Raw genomic sequence first — 19,709 nt, forward strand, 5'->3', positions numbered from 1 at the left:
GGCTACTGGTTCAAATATGACTGAATCACTGAATTCATCCAATATGACATGCAGAAACCAATGGATGATGTCACTCGTTTAACTACAAGTTGTGGTTATCCACTGCCTCTACTGTAAACTCAAAACATGGACCACTGGCCACCCATAAGCCAAACTATCAGAAAATAGCAAACATATTCTCACCTTTTCTTGGCCCCAGTGTGTGTGGTAACTTGTGAAACAAATGCGAAACAAAACAAGCTTGTAATCGCCCTCTGATCTAGCTAGCACCACATTCTCATTAAGATTTAACAGCATTTCTAGTAGATAATGGCAGTTGGAGTAAGTATGAGTCCCATGTACTAATGAGAAGGGAATGAATTTTAGAAGGGAGGGAGGGTGGGGCAACAAAAAGAGAACAAACCGCTTGCAGTGAAGGGGAGTTGTGTATAGATGGAGAACTGGAAAAGGAGTGTACGAGGTGTGGTCACGCTCTTAACATTCAGATAAATTATCTCCAATTAAACACATCAGCTGTACCTTCCAATTTCCTTATAAAGCAATGCTTAAGAATAAAAAAATTTAAAAATACTGGTGACCGCCAGTTCTACCCCTCAGGGTCCTAGCAGATACACCTATGATATCAATTTCAAAATCCTACGTCACCTACATGGCAAGTTATCGCATTCCCCACCCTGAGTGTCCATGCCGCCCTCCCACCCGCTCTGTGGGGTAATGACAATACCCCATCAGCCTTGTATGGCTAAGGAGTAAAAGGGTGTTGGATGATGTCACAACCATGTGATGGTGGTGTTTAGCCTATAACTACTCAAGTCAAAATTACTTCACACACACATTTATATTTAGCACACTCATGGTAATTTTAGAGGACTTATATAATCATTTTGGGCTGTCGAGAATGAAGAAAGAATCCGTGAAGATTGTAGATAAGACAGTCTGACAAAACTGTTACGTAACAAGCCTATAAATATCTTTAGACACTAAAAATAAAAATGATTCACGGTCTTTTTAATGAGCTGGATCACAATCATATCCAGGTGGTGCATTTCCAATTGTCTTCCCTGGTTTGATCTGCTTTGATGCCTCCTAACAGCTGATTGGCTGTGAATGCTGAGCTGAAAAGAAGTGACAGGAGGTGATGAACTGAGATGGGGGGGAATGACATAAGACATGGAGTGAAGCTTCAGTAGCCATGCGACTTGATTTTTTTTATTCTTTCACTCATCAACTCTGTTCTTCTCGCCTCCTTCCCATCCGCCTTCTCTGTTCGATCCCTCCGCTTGTTGCCTTTGAAGTTCCTTCCTTCCAAGTTCAGAATGCAGTGTCTTGAGAGAGTGGAGGGGAGGAAGGAAGAGGAAAAACCCCAACAACTTCAAAGGGCTTTTCTTGGGTTGTGGGAAGGTGGGGGTTATTTTTAGCCTGCTGGTGCCCACTTAAAGGCTTGAGTTGAAGATGAAAGAAAAAGGGGAGATAGAGGAGAGTGCACAGAGAGTACATGCCACATGATCGTTGCTGTCATACTAGAATGCTATTCACAAAGAAATGGGGTTTTTTATCCAGCGTGTACTGTGCTGAACACTTTGCTGCGGAGTTCCTGATGCTTTAAACCGGGGGTCCCCAACTCCAGGCCTCGAGGGCCAGTGTCCTGCAGTTTTTAGATGTGTCCGTGATCCATCACATCTGATTCAAATGGCTAAATTACCTCCTCAACATGTCTTGCAGTTCTCCAGAGGCCTGGTAATGAAATAATCTTTTGATTCAGGTGTGTTGACCCAGGGTGAGATCTAAAACCTGAGGGACAACGACCCTCAAGGCCTGGAGTTGGGGACCCCTGCTTTAAACGGTGCATGCGCTTGCACGTTTTGCTGAACTCAACTACATCTGAGTATGTTAACAACACAAGTTACTAAATACATTTGAATAGAGGCTTGATTTAGAAAGAAAATGCATTACATGATGAGAGGTTACATATTTTAGGTGAAACTGAACTAAATCTCATCTATGCCGCTAACCTTCAGTCTATTAAAAACCAAACCAAAGAAAAAACATTATTAAGTGCGAAACAAATGTGGGTCCGTCTCCATCATAGGTAGTATGCTAGATGGGGAATCCTCCATAATTTATTGTAAAGTCCTGTTATTAAGGCTCAAGCTTGGTGTTTTTCACTTTTGTCATTGTGCTCTTTAGAAACCAGATGGTACAGATCACACCACGATGCCGCACAGCCATTGGCTAACAAACTCAATAACAAGTCAGCCAGTCAGCATACACTGAATGCATAAAAATGTACAAATGTATAATAAACTCATCAGAAACATGAATTCACTGAGATCAGCAGGTTTTGCCCTTGTAGACATTAAAAAGAATGCATATTTAGGGCACTTTTGCAGTGGCGTCACTTGTCAAATCTGGGAGCTACATCAATCTTTTATGGAGGCTCATTACAGCCACAGAAAAAAAAAACTCATCCAAAATTTCGAGTTAGCTCTACCAGTCAGCTCTGTGAAAGTATATAATTTCCTTGTGACAACGAAGCTGAAGCAGAAGGCGGAAGGCATCAGCTGTCCAACAGTTCCACATAAACACATTGACACCTTGTTTGCAGTTATCATCGCATTCAAAGCTGAAGAACCTGGCACCAATGTGTTCACTTTTGCAATACATTGGTAACTCACTGATATTGTTACTACCCAAATGTGTCTGCGCCAACTGCTACTGGTTAACAAGGAAATCACATCCTTCACAGAGATTCTTGTTTGGGAGAGCTAACTCAAAAACTTTGAAAATAAATTTTTTAGGGATTTCGAAATTTCAGAGACTAAATTTCAAGTTATGGATATCCGTTTTTTCAACAAGCTTCGATAATCTTTCACATTGTCTGTATGAAGAATTCATGATTCTGGAGAGTGTTTGCCTACAAACTCATGTCTTCCATGCAAACTACTGGTGAGTACAGCAATCTGCTAGTGCATAAAAGTAATCACAATGCAGTGAAATAGCTTTAGCTCCCCCAAATCTGATCTAACTGAAAGCATAATGCTACATTTGTTTTGTTAGTAATAACCTGGTCCCAGCATCAAAGAGTTAAACACGCCAAAAAGATGTTGCAAGTCACAGCATGCAGTCATTCTTGTCCATGCTCACAAAAGCAATTTGTGAGCATTTGTTATGTAAGTTGGAAATTGTGAATCAGTTCACAACTTTTAGTCCTCTGTTGTGCTCTTGCATGGGTTGGAAACATAGCATTTCATTGTAATGCAAAAGAAAAATGAGCACAGAGATTATCTCATGTTGTAATTCTCAGAGTTCATGTTGCAACTTTGATGAAATGTGCACATTCACTTGAATTCAAATGGAGAAAGCAAGCCGCAGAGTTAAAGGAAAACAACTGTTTGCTCTGCAAACAGGGTTCAACCAAAATGGCTAATGGATGGGACTTTAATACACTAAGTACATTACATTACTCAGCCATCTATGTCCAGAACACAATATAATCAAGGCTTTACTAAACATTTAGTAAGGCAAAGGTAAACTCAAGGCAACAATGAGAACCAATCAAGGAAACAAATGTAAAATCCACAGACAGAATAAAAGATGTACATTTTAGCAGGTTTGTTTTGTACTTTGGGTTTGAAAAGTGAAGCCAAAGCAAAAATCTTTTAAACCTACATTGTTTTTAATAGCCAGTAGAGGGCGACTCCTCTTGCTGTAAAAATACTTGTGGTTGTATTGAAGTTTATGGCAGTAGTGTCCAAACCCAGGCCTCGAGGGCCAGTGTCCTGCAGGTTTTAGATGTGTCCTTGTTCATCACAGCCATTTAAATGGCTAAATTACCTCCTCAACATGTTTTGAAGTTCTCCAGAGGCCTGGTAATGAACTAATCATTTGATTCAGGTGTGTAGACCCAGGGTGATATCTGAAACCTGCAGGACACCGGCCCTACATGCCTGGAGTTGGCCAAGCCTGCTCAATGGGGAAACAGCCTTCGGCTTCATTGACCTGTTACCTTAGTAAACACTGTCCTGATGAGTTTATGGTCTCAGCTGGTAGTTTCAGATCTTACTGAACAAACAAAACAAACAAGAAAGGTCATTATTAGTTGGACAGAAGAATTATCCGCCCTCACTGGCTAACGATTGTCAATCATAAGTCAGTAGCCAATGAGAATGCCGTGTCCTCGTTGTCACAGTTAGTAAAGCAAAGGTGGATGCTCTCCTGCTGGAGCATTTCCTACATTTATGTTGCATGGTTATTAGGACTCAAAGCAATAACTTTGGCTACTGTAGATTTAAAATTACTGACCAAGCCAATGTCTTAAGCAATGATTGTAAACGCTGAATTATAGTAAGGCATAACACGAGATGAGATAATATTTAATTTCCTGCCAAAATATTAGATTAAAAAAAGTTTTGATAATTGCTTACAGCACAAATAAACTTTAAGTGGTAAACAAATAACATGTATTACAGAGGGAAATGGGCTAGTTAATGAGTTGCCATGAGGCTCAAGTATGGTGCCCGTCAGGCTCTCCAAGCCATGTTTCTAAAAAGCCCACACTCAATAACTTCAAAGGTGTTTCCAACCAGATGGGGAACATTCATCAAAAATCCATAAAACATGTTACCTGACACTCATTACTCAGTTAATGATTTTACCATTCCTCATCTATGTTAATATTTTGCATAAAGGCCATAAAAGAAGCTAATAACGTGGTGATTTCCCACGATGATTACTTCCTTTGCTCTTCAATTCTCTCATTACTTACTGTGTTATCCTCATTATATTCTTTCTCATTACATTCCCCCATTACGCCTGCAATCATTCTGTCAGAGGAGCGGTCACATTTTTAAATGGCATAAATTTCAGCTCAAAATAGGACTCCTTGTGTTTGTATGTTTACACAGAGAGGTGGTGACTAATCTCATATCATCCCTCATCTGTTGCTGTGAGTTCACCACCCACCATATTCTCATGATGGATTGCCAGTATATAAAAAGCAGGATCTTCAGAGGGAATCCCTAATGTGACAGGGTTCAACCAAATGACTAATGGATGTGGCTTTAATATACTCAGATCAATCACCTTCATGACATTTTAGAAAACCACATCTTTTGGTGGAATTCGTTTTAGAACCCTCTAAGTTGTATTGTTTTACCAAACTGAATATTTTATATTTACCCTTTCCCATTAGAAAAACTTCAACATTTTAGTCTGAGACCCGTGTTTTCCTGACCATTTTTATACACTAAGCTGTCTCAAAAAAGATGGAAAAGCTCATTGTGTTGCTTGTATGTAGTCTAAGGAGCTTGGAAAGAAGAGCGTCTGGATTTCTTTAAGTTGCTTGAAGACGTTTCACCTCTCATCCGAGAAGCTTCTTCAGTTCTAAGGTCAAATGGTGGAGCGTCCCAGATTTAAGCCCTATGGGAGTGTCCCCCCAAGAGGGACAATGAACCCCCTAATGATCCTCTACCTAATCACACGAGCCAAGGTGTAAAAACGGGTGTAGGTCACAATCAGTTTCGGGTGAACTCATTGTGAAACCTAGCCCCACCCTATCATGTGATTTCCTGAGGTCATAAGGCCCAGGATGTGAGTGGGCGCTGTAGGTAGTGCTTCCAGGAAATAGCCACACTTTTGCTAAAAGGTCTTACCTTCTCCCACCTACCTACCAACATTGAACAGTGCACCAAACTGTACTGGGTGAGTTTAGCTTGCTTTAAGTAAGTACGATGCATCAGTTCTTTTTTTAAAAACATGCTGTATATTCTCTTCATTCAGATTACTTAGAGCCCGACTGATATAGGCTCCTTAAGATTAGCCGGTATTTGCTTTGCTATTTCAAAATCTGATCAATTGGCCGATATTTTTTCTTTCAGACACAGAAAAACAATGTGTGGTGTGCAGTACTTATATATTAATTTTTTGTATTATGACAATAGAGTTTAAAAATAATTTGGTTTTACTGTCCCAACAAGTAGTGGATTACTTGTTTATGCTCTAATCAGAACAGCTGATTGTGTTTTTGCTGTTGCCACCAGCAAACATGCAGAGTCCTTTGGTAGTTTTTTCATCCCACTGTCACCAAGTGCTTGCTCATAAGGCATCGTCTGATTGTTGGGGTTTCTCTTGAATGCTTTAGGGTCTTTACGTTACAGTGTATAGGGCTGAGGCGCTGTAGAAATGCAAGTGAACTGTGCAAGTGAAACTATGTGGCATCAGTAATCACTTCATGGTTGAAGGGTGTTTCTTCAGTCTATTTTTTACTTTGCACACACTGAATTGTGGCCTTTCCAAACCAACAATACTAAAAAGAAGTCAGCAAACAGACAAATATGTGAGGTCTCCTTAGCAGTTATCAGCCCTTCACACAATCCTGGTTGACTGCAGACTAGATGGTACAGTTTGGATCCTATAAGCATGTATTTTGATTCAAGTAGTTTTTTTTTAATTGCCATAGTACAAAGTTGACACCCATGCTACTCAAAAACCTGATAAGAACCACTCCAACCTCTCAAGTAAAAGGTGTGGACTGACTAATATCTGAAAGCTTGAAAAACTTTTAGTACATATTTAGATTCCAAAACTCCAGCTCACAAGCTTACCAGCATTATGTACCACACTTTGTATTACTGTGCAGGTTACTAAGCAAATGTCCACATTCAGAAAGGTGCATTGACCTTTATGAGTGTGGACAACTTGATGCCTAGAAGCAAAGACTGGGTCTTACATATTGAGAAGCACAATCTGGTGCTATTATCCTCTATGATCTGTGTGTGACTGTGTGCACAGATTTGACTGGGTACCATTCAAACACAGCAGCCACAGTGCTTGAACGGTGCCCAGCATCCTTCAGTGGTGCACACGAGGCACACACAGATATTCACAGTAATAAAATATTCAAATATGCACACCAATTGAGCTCCAGACGCTAAATCGTTTCAACATGTATTGGAACGAAGCGTAATAATCACAGACTCAGCCGGATTTGTCTGACTTTTCGTGTGTATCACAAGTGATGTTGCCCGTGGAAAAGACACGTCTGGTCTGAAATGAAGATCCAGTGTGACGTCTGCCATGTATGTTCCCCATCTCCCAGTGGAGCCCAATGCTTTACTTACAGCCCCTTGGGCACAGACTGACTGCTATTTAAACAGTGCTGGTGAGCAAGAAATATGGCACAATCAGCTCCCTCAGTGATACTCACTTTGATGAATGAGCTGAGGTGTAAAGTATAGATTACCATTTTTGTTGTAGCACTGAAGATATATATGTGTGTCTTTCGCTAGAGGGCTTGGTATTATGTGTGTGCATCTGAGTGCGTGTGCATTGCATATTCTCCCTTGTGTCTGGGCTTTCAGATTTTCTGGAGTGATTGTACATTTTAAATTCCTCCCCTCTCTCAATTGTCTCATGGTGAATGTACACAGGCTATGGACTCCATTGTTCCACTCTCTCAGTGCCAGCCCCCCCCCCCGCCAGCTCGTCACACAACCCCAGAGCAATTTACGTTTCCTCCCAGGAACCAGGAACCTTTTGCTCGTTAAACAAATGTGCTAACCAATACACTGTGAAGCCACTCTCTGTCATTAACGGATTCTTTTGTAATGTATGCAGAAATAAAACTACATTTAAATGACAAATATTGTTTTACTGATAAGCAGTGATCAATGGCTGCTGACTGGCTGACTGAGTACGCTATGAATGCTTACCCATTAAGGAAGAATAGTTCATTAAAGGTGGAACAGTTAATGAAAGTCCAAAAATGTATTTAAAAGTTTAGTGGAAAGCTTTTTTTTAAGTCCCATGTGGTCTTAAAAGTAATTAAATCTAGTGCTGTAACCAGGTACGGGAGATGACATTTCCATGATTATCCCACCCACCAAACTGGTCCAGCTGGATGAAACAGGCATCAGTGAGCGTAATAACACTATTAGGCACACTAAACACATCAGGGATGTGGGTGGTGATTAACCACATTATTGCATCATTTGATCTCCCAATTTGCTCGTAGGCAGAAAGTTGTGTCTTAAAATTACATTTTAACATAAGACTGCTATTGATGGAGCACAACTCAAATGAGGCTTTAACATGAATTCATTTCAAACCTTATGATGTTCTTTAAGATGCCTGCAGACTGTCAGATTTTAGTAATCTTATAAGTTTATCGCAACACATGTGAAATATGGATCTAACAAATGGAACTTCAATTTCTTCTTTGTTGGACTTGCAAACATTTTGTTTTGCAAGTTTGCAAGTTCAGGATCTCGGAAGTGCACAAAATGGTATTCCAGATCAGTCTCCAAGCAAAAGTTTCACATGCTCTTTTGCATGTATGCACATGTGACACACCAACATTTCAACAAACTCTTAGGATGCAAACAGACGGTGATACCACTTAGTTCTAGATCCAGACATGAGAGAGTTAGTATAGGTTAGTAGTATCTTTTTCTCCTGCTTTTACATCTCTTTGTAAACTTACCAAATCGATCCATGTTGCCATTTAAAGTCTGTTAACCTCTTTGTCCTCTGCAGGAGTGTGCCTCGTGCTGGGTTGCATGATCTTCCCCGATGGATGGGACGCCGAGGTGATCCGTGACATGTGCGGGGAGCAGACAGGAAAATACTCCCTGGGTGACTGCTCTGTACGCTGGGCTTACATGCTGGCCATCATGGGAATCCTGGATGCCCTCATTCTCTCCTTCTTGGCCTTTGTCCTGGGCAACCGGCAGACGGATTTCTATCTTGATGATCTGCAAACAGACAACAAGGGTAAGTAAAGGAATAATGAAGAGCAGTGCTTTAAAAAGGATTCATTTGAACTAAAGACAACATGTCTTTCACTAAATTATTTCATTTATTTTCTAAACTCTCTTAGGCAAGCTTTCTTCTCATTCCTTTAAGTAGACTTTAAGAAACAGTCTTCAGGATGGCTACTTAAAGAACATTCAAAGCTCTTTTTAGATGTTGGCTGCCTTTTCTTCCAATCTCAGTCAAGATGATCCCAAACTGCTTCAATAGTATTGACTTTCAGACTCCAAGAAAGCCAATCCTTGACTAATAATGATCCATTGTGTGTATTTCTATCCAGGTATTCTTTTACTGCATTTACTGAATTTAGAAATGGTTAAAAAATCTATCGTAATCCTGACTTTGAGAAAATAGTAATAATGAATAACTATGGGGTAAGACTGGAAACATGTCTGAGCTGAATGCATCAAATCTGGTAGTGCTAACCGTCCACCCAGTATGCTTGCTGCAAGAGAGACCTTTTATAAAAAGATGGCCTCTGAAATTGAAGCCAGTGCAAAAGCGTATTAAACTTCCATTTGTTCTAATAGCCATCAGTGGGGGCTCCTATAGTTGTAAACATAAAGCTTATTTCTAGTCTTATTTAACACACCGCCTGCAGACTTCTTTTTGAAATTCATTATACCATATTACATGGTGACTCAAAGAAAATTCCACTGCAGGTACAAATATTTGTGACTGTGTAATTACATGCAGGTGACGCAAACGGAGAACCTAACAGTGGATTCACAGGGGGGTGATGAATAGGAAAATCAAAGGAATTTGGAATTATAATTACAGTTTTTAAAATAAATATTGATACTAATAATTATATTATCATAACATGTGATTATAATCACATTATTATAATCCTATATGTTACGATGCCGGTACATATGCATATATATATATATATATATATATATATATATATATATATATATATACACACACATGCATAGGCTATTATCAGTATAGTAAGACAATGTTTGTTCTTTAAATTATAGTCTGATTCAGAATAAAATAGATAATAAAGCAGGGTATAATTTAAGTATCACTCATATGATTAACAACTTGCTTTCAAATTGGTATTCATTGCCTTTGTTTTCTTAGTCAGCTTCTACACCAGTAAGTAATTATTAGTAATTATTCTTAAAAAACAAAACAAAAATGAATACAGCGATGGCCACAAGCCAATTATGTACAATACAGTCCATACAGTTAACTTAGTAAGATCCTGTTAGGAATAATGGCAGTTTTCTAGCTAACTTGTTAGCCCGTTATGCTAATATTTAAATCTTATTATAAAATGCAGAAAACCACTGTTTAATCAATTCTATCAACCGAAGGCAATAGTCACTCTCCTAACACTTAAACACAGAGTATCATTGTTACTGTAACTCAAAGCGCAACTTTTCATTTTAAACCTGCTGATCTTTGATAACTACTTTTCCAAGTTTAATCAAAAAACGTAATTTATTTCACTGTAATACAGTTATTAGCTGATTTTATCCAATCTTTCTTCTCCAGTTGCAACTCTTTAAACCCCATTACTGTAAAACCTACAAAGAAAAACAAACACATGTAGCGTAGTTCATAAAAGTAAATCAACTCAAAAGGTGAGTTAGGAAAGGCAGTTGTTTTTTCTCCAAATCTCATTTTTAGGGCTTTTTTTGTCCATTAACATGAAATTTGTCCTGCTGAAAAATGAGTGCACTCCAACCTGACCTAAGTATCTTCAGCCAAATTGCATTCAGTGCTGAATTTAAGAGTGGGAGCAAGTCCTCCAGAGGATTTCTGACAGTTTGCATGATGTTGCATCAGGACACTCAAATCGCATTGTTTCAGCTGTATGAAAAGAGAGGAAGAGGAGGGAAGGAACAGCAGAAGGCAGAGATGAAGGGGGGAAGAGTAAAAGATATTGTAAAACATTTTATTAAATGTCCTTAAATAAGGTTTACGTGTTTGATTCGATCCCACACACAGAAAATAGAGAGACAGGCAGAAAGAAGACGATCTGTAACGGTGGACGAGAGTGTGAGCGACACAGAGACAGGGAGCACGAGTAAAGGAGTAAAGGAGAGAGGAGGAGGGGAGAGGAAGAGACTGAGAGATAAAGAGAGAGAATAGTGACATAAGATGTCTTGGTTCTCTGATGATCTATCTCCATGATGGTTTCCATGGTAACTGGAGATATTCCAGTGCGTGGGCGTGTCTTTCTCTTCTTATCTGATTAACCTCACTGACAGTTTTAGTGATTTTACCCATTTAATGCTTCTAATGCTTCACCAGCAGAGTAAAGTTTCTCTTGTCACGCACATTCTTTCATAAAAGAAAAAATGTCCCTGTAGATTATAGCCTGGGAACAGACCATGGGACTCTTTGTTGGCTATACATGTGACAAAATAAATTGAGTTGTACAACGGGAAAACTGGATCAATAATAAGCCTATTTAAGGGTTATGTTTACATATACAGTGCACACTTTGAAAATGATTTACTGGCATAAATATGAGTTACAGTTTGCTTGGGTGTTAGAAGCTTCTCCAGTATCTCCAGGCCTGATAACTTTGAATCTCAATCTTGGTTTAATACAAAGCCTCCGCTGGCTTAATGAAGATGAAAATATTATCATATGCTGTGAAAAACTATTTGTCCCCTTCCTGGTTTCTTATTTTTGGTCTGTTTTTTTTTTTTGTTTGTTTGTTTTACATATTTGTCAAACAAATTTAGTATTAGACAAAGATAACCTGAGTAACTACATCAAAGTCAAAGTACTACCATATGAAGTATTTAAATGACAATTTCATTAATTAAAGGGAAAAGTTATCCAAACCTCGTCGTGACCGTTCCTTCAAAGTAGCTGAATTAAAACAAAGAGTCGGTGCTGCAGAGAGTGGGTCACGGCACTGTGAAAGACTCACTGCCAGAGGTCACATTCCCAAGTTTACTTTTTCACATAGGATCAAATAGATTTAGATATTTCTTTTTTTTTGTCCTTAAGTAAAATCATCATTTAAAAACTGCATTTTGTATTTACTCTGGCTATCACTGCTGATGTTCTGAAATATGCAAATAAAAAAAACTGAATAGAAGTCAAGAAGGAGGAATTTAAAAAAAATCCCCCTGCAGCCTGCACTTCAGTTTGTGAATTATTGGCTGATTCACTTGTTTTCTCAAAATTCCCTGTTTCTGAGAAACTATTGGAGTGCTCGCCATTGGAGGGGAGTAGATCTGTATCTATGTTGTTCATATTTTTTGTTCTCTCTTGAGTAAAGCACTTCGTACCATGTTGTGGTATTCCTGGAGTTAGGGTTAGTAAATAAAGAGAAACTAACTTTTTATTTTCAAGGAAATACAGAACACAGAGTTGAGTTACCAAATTTTGAGCTGGATACAATTCTTAAATTTAAATGAAATAAGCTTTCTTGTTTGATCATTATAGAAGCCCTATTATCCTTCAACATTAACCCAACCATCGGGTTTCTTAACTGCATATTAAAGTGATTAAAATTACCCACAAAGCTCTTTTTACACAAAAAGAGTAAAATGAATAAGAATAAAAGTGCCTTAAAGCAGCTTGTTTCAGACAGAGGATGAACTGAGCATCTCCATACTAACAATCATGCAAAGCTACTTTTGTAGAGTCCAAGAGTAAGTTTAGGTTTTTGTTTTGAAACATTTAGTTTAAAACCTGCTCAGTTTACCGCATCACAATATCTCAGTCGTTTAATAACAGTTTCATAAAAAGAAAACGTGGACGTGGCACAGACATCGATAGTAAATGAATGACCTTCTGTTTGTGCCCTTTTTGTTTGTTTGTAAGTGGTGACCTTAGCTTAGCTCATACTTACATAAGCATATTCACTCAATGCACAAATGCACTTTTTCCTGCCCCACTGTGTTTACGCCAACACTATTGTTCTTTTCTGTCCTTGCAGATTTTGCAGTGTCAAGGGTAAGTCGAGTTTCTTTATACATTTAATGTGCGTTATGTCTGAAGAATATATCTCCTAATAAAGAATTGTCACTGGTAATATTTGAGAAAACAGTTCATTTTTAAAAATTACTTTTATTATTTCACTATAAATATTTGTTTTTAGTTGATCGAGCAGCAGAGCTTATGTCAGTTCAAGTTTAGGTTAGGTATTCTAAGTTTGAATCATTTAAATATTAAACTCTGTTGGATATTTCTCACAGGAATATTTAAAAAGTTCAGCACAGTTTCTTTTTGTGTAGGTAGCTGATTCATAGTTATACACCAGAATCTCCTGATGCTCTTCGCCTTGACAAACTTCAACCTACACAAACTGAACCAAACACATTTTTACTGGTTAATCTGGTAAAACCATTTCACTTTGCTTTTACCAGATTAACCAGTAAAAAAAAAGTACTCCCAGTTTATATACTGTTCATTTTGCTGTCCAGTTTCTAAACAAAAACCTCCCTGCTAACCTCAAACAGAAACGCTGACTTTGGAGTGAAAAACACCATAAATATCTTAAAAAGCTGTGAAATGTTCAAAATGTGTAAAACACAAAGTAGGATTAAATCTAACCTTAAATTGAATCTAATTAGACTTATTGAAACACAGTTGAAACAATCCAGTGCTTATTCTCCAAAAAACAAGGAATCATGTGGTTTACAGCTCTGTGGGCTTATTCAAAACAGTTTTAAACCAAAGGTAAAAGATTCAAACGGCTTCTGACTCTTTCTTTTTATCAGCTGAACTCTCCACATAAAAATGTGAGACAGGTCGAGGTTTTCCTGGGAATTTAGTGGCAACCACACAGTACACTACTACTGCAATGTAAAGAAATGGTACATTTAGACACAAATTATTTTATAATAATAATCTTTAGTATTTATTACTATTATTATTATTATTATTGATGACATTGTTTTCTGTGAATATAGGTTTACCACGATAGCCCTAAAAGCCCACAGGTCTAGTTTTAGTGTTTCCAAAATTACCTTAAAAGTTTAGTTAACCCTTTAACGCCTAGTGCAGCGGTCCCCAACCCCCGGGCCTCGGACCGGTACCAGTCTGTGAGTCGTTTGGTACCGGGCCGCGAGAGTTGAGGCTCAGGTGTGAAATGTATGGTTTTCAGGGTTTTTATCGGTTTTCAGCTTTATTTTGTTATCGTTTTTATCGTTTACTCAGTTTTCCTGGGTCTTTTCACGTGTGTTATGAATAGATCTTCTTTTTTTCGATACCGGTACTAGTTTTATTTTGTTCCGGTCCGTGGCGCAAAAAAGGTTGGAGACCGCTGGCCTAGTGTATCATATATGATACATACAGTTTTTTGCCAATTTTGGGGACATCAACATCATCAGTGTAAAAAGAATTAAGCAAAAGAAGGTTAAATAAACACTATTTTCAAACAATTTGAATTTTGGGGCAATTATTTCATGATTCAGGCTTTAAAGGGTTAAAAATTTAAATAAATCTTGTAAGAACTTTTACATATAATATTATTGTTCAACAAAGTTGATGGGCTGTTGCAATAGAAGAAAGGTTAAAAGAGAAGCTTTCCACAATGTTGCTCAGTAGTAGTAGTATGCTTTTAGTGCTGTTAAACATTACTGCATTTAATACATCAAGACTCTCAATTTTAACAAGTCTTTGCTTAAACTCCAAGCCACAAAACTGTTTCACAAAGGTTATTTTCTGCTTTATGTTTTTTTACACTCCTGCCCACACCGTTAATAACTTTGATTTCACCTATAAATCTCACCCATAGCTTCATTCCTTTTGAGCACAGTAATGAAGCCTCTGTGTTGTTTCCTTCAGATTGAGGTGCGGGACAGAAGAGAGCCACGATACGGAGTACAGCGTCTTCACTGAGGGCACTGGACAACTTCTCTTTCTCTGTTCTTCTCTTTCTGCCCTTCTCTTCTTCTCTTCTCTTGTCTCTCCTCTCCAATGATCAGGATATCACCCAATCTCAATGCAGACACCAAGTGTACAGGATTCTGTAAGATAAAAAACAACAACAACAACAACAACAACCAACCACACTGGGATAAACTATATTTTGGAAAAAAAAAATTATACAAGGTTGTACAGTGCATTTAACACTTTCTCAATGAATACCTTTATGATGTAAAAAAGAAAAAAAAAGAAAAAAAACTTTACTGTATTTAAAGTCTTGATTTTTTGGTGAAAAGTTCAATCCTTAAGATGAAGAACCATAATGCCCATTTATGATTTTACTGTGGTTAATTTGACTTATTGCTATTTACCAATGTTGAGTTTGTGTGTTGTGTCCATTCATAGCTTTCAGAGAGCAGATTCTCAATACTCCTCACACACTGGTAGAGTGGAGACTCGCAATATGGCAGCAAGTCCATTATTAAATATTTAAAACACTTCAACAGGGACTCGTATGGCTCTTCATCTAAGGACTTTAAAATGTGAGAAATTTAGAGGAGTACCCCATTGCAGCTTTACAGAACCTAACATCTCTGGGAGATTCTCTACTGTACATACTTAACGATGTATATAACATTACTGCTGACAACAACAGCCGACAACAAAACCTCATCTGACTCTAATGCATTTGCGTATAGTATTTCTACCCTTGGTTTCAGTGTTCCTCGTGCTGGAAGAGCATCAGAGTATGTGCAAATTCATTGTGTTTCTTTGACTCCTCCCTTCTGAAGCTACAGATGGGCTTAAAAAACGGATTCCTGAGCTAAATATTCACCAGAGAAGCAGAGCAACGTGAATCAAAGTGATCATGTATGGTCACTTTGATTTCTTTTTTAATGGCACAGGAAATGAGACACATCCCTTGCATTAGCATGGCCTCAACAGAAGCCCCTTGTTGTAGTATGTCCCCATTGAGTATGGTGTACATTTTAAGCTGTTTAACTTAACAGCAGCTGTCTATTCAGAGTTAATCTTTTTTTTTTCTCCTCGCGCTATCCCACGATCCCCTTCTCCAGTGTGCAGTTTACTCCAGTTTATGGCTCCAGCATACAGTGATGAGTTTACTCTACAGATGTCTTAAGGCTGCATGAATATGACTGTAGGACTGCTGGCCCCATGTGGTGCAATGTTAAAAAGGTGATGTCACTTATATGCCTCTTTTAATAAACAACACTGTTTTGTAGTAGCCATAGGACCGATAGGAGGGTCACAATCCCAGCAAAAAAAAATAAACAAATGAATAAAAGAAAAAGACTTTAAAGAGTACTAAAACACTTCAGACCATTAAGTCTTAACAGGGCTGTTAGACAGCAAAGATTTAAAACTCTTGTCATTCTGGGAAGGGCTGCATCCAGGATTTTCGTAGTAGAGAGTTTACGATTAAAATCCCACCAAGGCACTTCCTGTTCTTCCATAAAATATTGGCCAAATTCAAACATAACATATGTTTGTCCATGCATCTGAGAAAATATGGAGAGCTTATCTTATGAGAGAAAAAATCATCTACAGTTAAATCTTACTTTGATATGGCAGCAACAATTTAGAACTGGCAAGAAAATCATCAAGATTTCTTAAATAATTCTAATAAATCGTAATTCTGCTAAGCAAAAAAAAGGCTAATTTGGTTTTTTTGAAAAAACAAGTATTGAAATTTAAGCATATGTAGGACAGATGTTGCCTTTGCCCTGTTCTCTGAAGTAGAATGATGACTGCTTGAGACAGTAGATCACATTTATAAGATGAAAGCTCCAGTTTTTTGATTTTTTTTATGGATGCTGTGCCCTTCTGTAATAATGGCCCTCACGCAAGGAACTTTTATAGTAGAGTCCATGTGGTCTCTAAGAAGAATCTGTGCGGGTCCCTGTGGGCAAGTGCAAGACAAGCAAACTAATACCATGTTTGTAAATTTAATAACAAGATGTGTGTTCAGTCTGCTGTCTATAAATGATTCTTGCTGAGGCCCTTTGAGAACAGTCATATTGGGATCAGCAAATTAGTTACAATGTTACAATGATCACTATTCCGAGCTCCACTGTCCAAAAAGAAAGTATTGTCCATGTAACATTGTTACCGTGACGTGTCACCAACCCCACCCTGATTTTGTCCCTCCAACAGAGTAACTTGATGTAGCACTAGACACGCAAGTGTCATTGGTTGTTATCCATGGTGACACATGTATGACAGTGATCATTGCTACACCAGCAACTTAAAAACTATCATGTGTATAGCGATGAATCCTTTGCCAATTTTTGTGATAACCGAGGAAGTCTGTAGTCTCCTGATTTTAAAGACATGAATCTGTTTCATCTGCAAGAGCATTCAGTACTCGGGTTTGAGCTGTTGAGTTGTGACTCACAACTGTACCCGTGTGCGCTGTTATAGCTTCCACAAGCTATAGCCAATTGATTTGTCTGCATCAGTGACACCGATTGTCATGATACCAGCGACAAGTGGGATTCTAGCGTGACAAGCTGCAGTTGCAACGAATGATAAAGCAAGCTGCTGTAATCCAAGGCACCGTGGGGCTCTTATCCCTCTCAGAGCAGCACTTGAGGCTGACATACTGTAAATGAACCTCGTAAAGCCTGGCTCAAGTCACGACAAGAATAGAATTAGCTCTGCACATGGGTAATTGTTTCAGATGAGATATTGGCACGCTTTGCCCTTTTAAGATCATAATGTAAACCCCACGAAGTAACTGATTCTATTTGAGGGAGCAATTCATCCACCACAAGGCCAAAGTACAGCCTAGTGAGGGGCACATTATACTGTATTATAGTTAATTAGAATTCATGTTATGCTCTGTTAGGGATGCATTGCTAACACAATCACTGTGGACCAGTAAAAGAATGCGATTCAAAAATCAGACTATGCCATTACAGCTAAGAATTTTAATTAAACTATCACAATTGTGGAATGAGTTACGGGAAGATGCCCAATATGGGTTTGAGATCAGCTCAATAGGTTATCCTGGGTATGTTATCACTATATAATGAGCAGATAGCTAGACTGTAGTGTTTTTTGTTAGAATGGTAGCTAGCTAACTCTCAGGAAGCTGTGTACACAGTACTGTATTAAAGGCTCAAGTGGAAACGATCAAACACAAGCAAGTCAAATATGCGATTAAAGTCTTTTCATTGATGGACTTAAGATGAGGTCAAAGTTTAAATGACGCATTGCTCAGCTGCATCCCTTGTTAGTAGAGTTTAAAGTAGAATAGTGCCGGTTTTCCAAGCTGGGCCTTTAAGACAATATGACAACAGCCCTTATGCTGATTCTAATGATGCTGTCCACGCAGGCTCTGCACAGACCCTTTGGCCTATATTGATCACCCACCCGGGCTAGAAGTGCTGGGCCCTCATTCAAGAAACGTTTCTTTCACTTTAACCATGAAGTAACTGTACGAGAAAAAGAAAAAAAAAAACAATGCAAATGATTGAAAGAGACCTCATTCATTTGGTATAGCAAAACATATATGTTTGCTTTTTATATGTGTGTGATCATTTGAGAGAACCAGAATGCTTTTTTTGTATCTAAAGTTTGCATAAAGCAGGCAGTAATGTCTCTCATGCAGTATATATTGGGATTTAAATATCTCCTATAGCGTGCATCTCTCATTTGGGAATACTTTCACAGGCCCAGGATGTATGTAACGACAAATCTACATAAAGAAAAAGAGCACGGGAAGAAAAAAAAAACCCTGAGGCCTAAATGGTCGAGTCAGGCTTCCAAGCATCATTACCTGCGTGATCAATGGTCTGGTCTCTTCTCCGGATACTCTGTTCCTGAGAACTTGACAATGAACTGAAAATATACCTTAACAAGGAACTGACAATACCTTAACCTTGATGAGCACATATTTGTACCACTTCAGGTGCCTCTAAGAACTCTTGATTTAATTCAGATGTGGTGCAGAACCAGCAAAACAAGTAGTGACACTGTAGTTTTTTCTACTGAAGACTACATACTCAGACTGAGCTCTGAAGTTAGGTGGGTTTTATTGCAGATTTGAGATCAATTCAGTTTCAAGTCAAAGAATTATAGCTAAAATAATATTGGCTAGTTTTCCCCAGTTATTTACCTTGCTTTGGGGAAACATTTTGATATTTAAAAATTTGTTGTTGTTGTTTTTTTGTTTTGTTTGGTTGGTTGGTTTTTTCCAATGTGCGATTGGACTGAATTCACCTCAGTCTTCGATTACATCATCTAAAGACATGAAAAAGAATGAAAAGCTAATAAAAGAGTCAATGACAAGTCATTTCCAATCTCTGGCCACAAATGAAAGCTTTGTGGATTATGTAAATGCCATTTCTATGTCAATGATTTCATCATCTTTTTATCATGTAACATCATGTATAAAGACATCGTGTTTGGGGGTGGGATGGGACAGGGGCAAAGATGAGTAATGTCCAGTGACTTATGTTATGATAATAGTTCTGTTAACTCCTGAAATGCAGATGTTGCCAAAATACCATCAATGATCATGTGTTACCATGAAAATGAAAAAAAAAAAAAGAGAAACACCTGATTTTGGTTTTGTATAACAAAAGAATGATATACTGATATTTGTCAAGTATTTCTGAAGAGATCTTTGTTTTATGTGTTAACTACAGACTCTTTCCTTTCTGTTATGCTTTACTTTCAGTGTATTTCAGTATGATGTATGATGATTGTTGTTTGGTCACATCAGGCTTAACATCTCAGACTCAGTTTCGTGTTACTAACAGATGACTGCTTGTTGAAATTTCAACACCCAAACATGTACAAAAATCTGTTTATAGGGTTGCTTGATGGTGGCCAAGTGGGCAGACTGTGAAAGAGGCTTGTTGTTTTCTTGGATTATGATGACATGCTGATTTTGATTTAAAAAATTATAATGTTGAATGAATTCCTATTTGTGAATAGTATTCCAACTCACCATGATGACAATTTCTGTTATTGAAACACATTTTGAGAAGGTCGAATAAAAATATTTTACATTCAAAAAA

General features: G+C 38.1%; 1 protein-coding gene across 1 annotated transcript in view; it reads left to right on the forward strand.

The window, feature by feature from the left end:
• The window catches only part of LOC146550502 (LHFPL tetraspan subfamily member 4 protein-like), a 37,607-nt gene extending 17,898 nt beyond the window's left edge, over positions 1-19,709 (forward strand). Inside the window, exons 2-4 of the mRNA XM_085259389.1 lie at positions 8,533-8,769; positions 12,728-12,744; positions 14,581-19,709. Of these exons, the coding sequence (XP_085115515.1) occupies positions 8,533-8,769; positions 12,728-12,744; positions 14,581-14,634 (308 nt within the window). The 3' untranslated portion in view covers positions 14,635-19,709. The remainder of the gene's footprint in view (positions 1-8,532; positions 8,770-12,727; positions 12,745-14,580) is intronic.

Source organism: Mchenga conophoros, linkage group LG20 (assembly GCF_057382185.1).
Source record: "Mchenga conophoros isolate Kocher_MC1m ecotype Shallow Benthic linkage group LG20, M_conophoros_male_GT1.1, whole genome shotgun sequence".
NCBI classification, from domain to species: Eukaryota; Metazoa; Chordata; class Actinopteri; order Cichliformes; family Cichlidae; genus Mchenga; species Mchenga conophoros.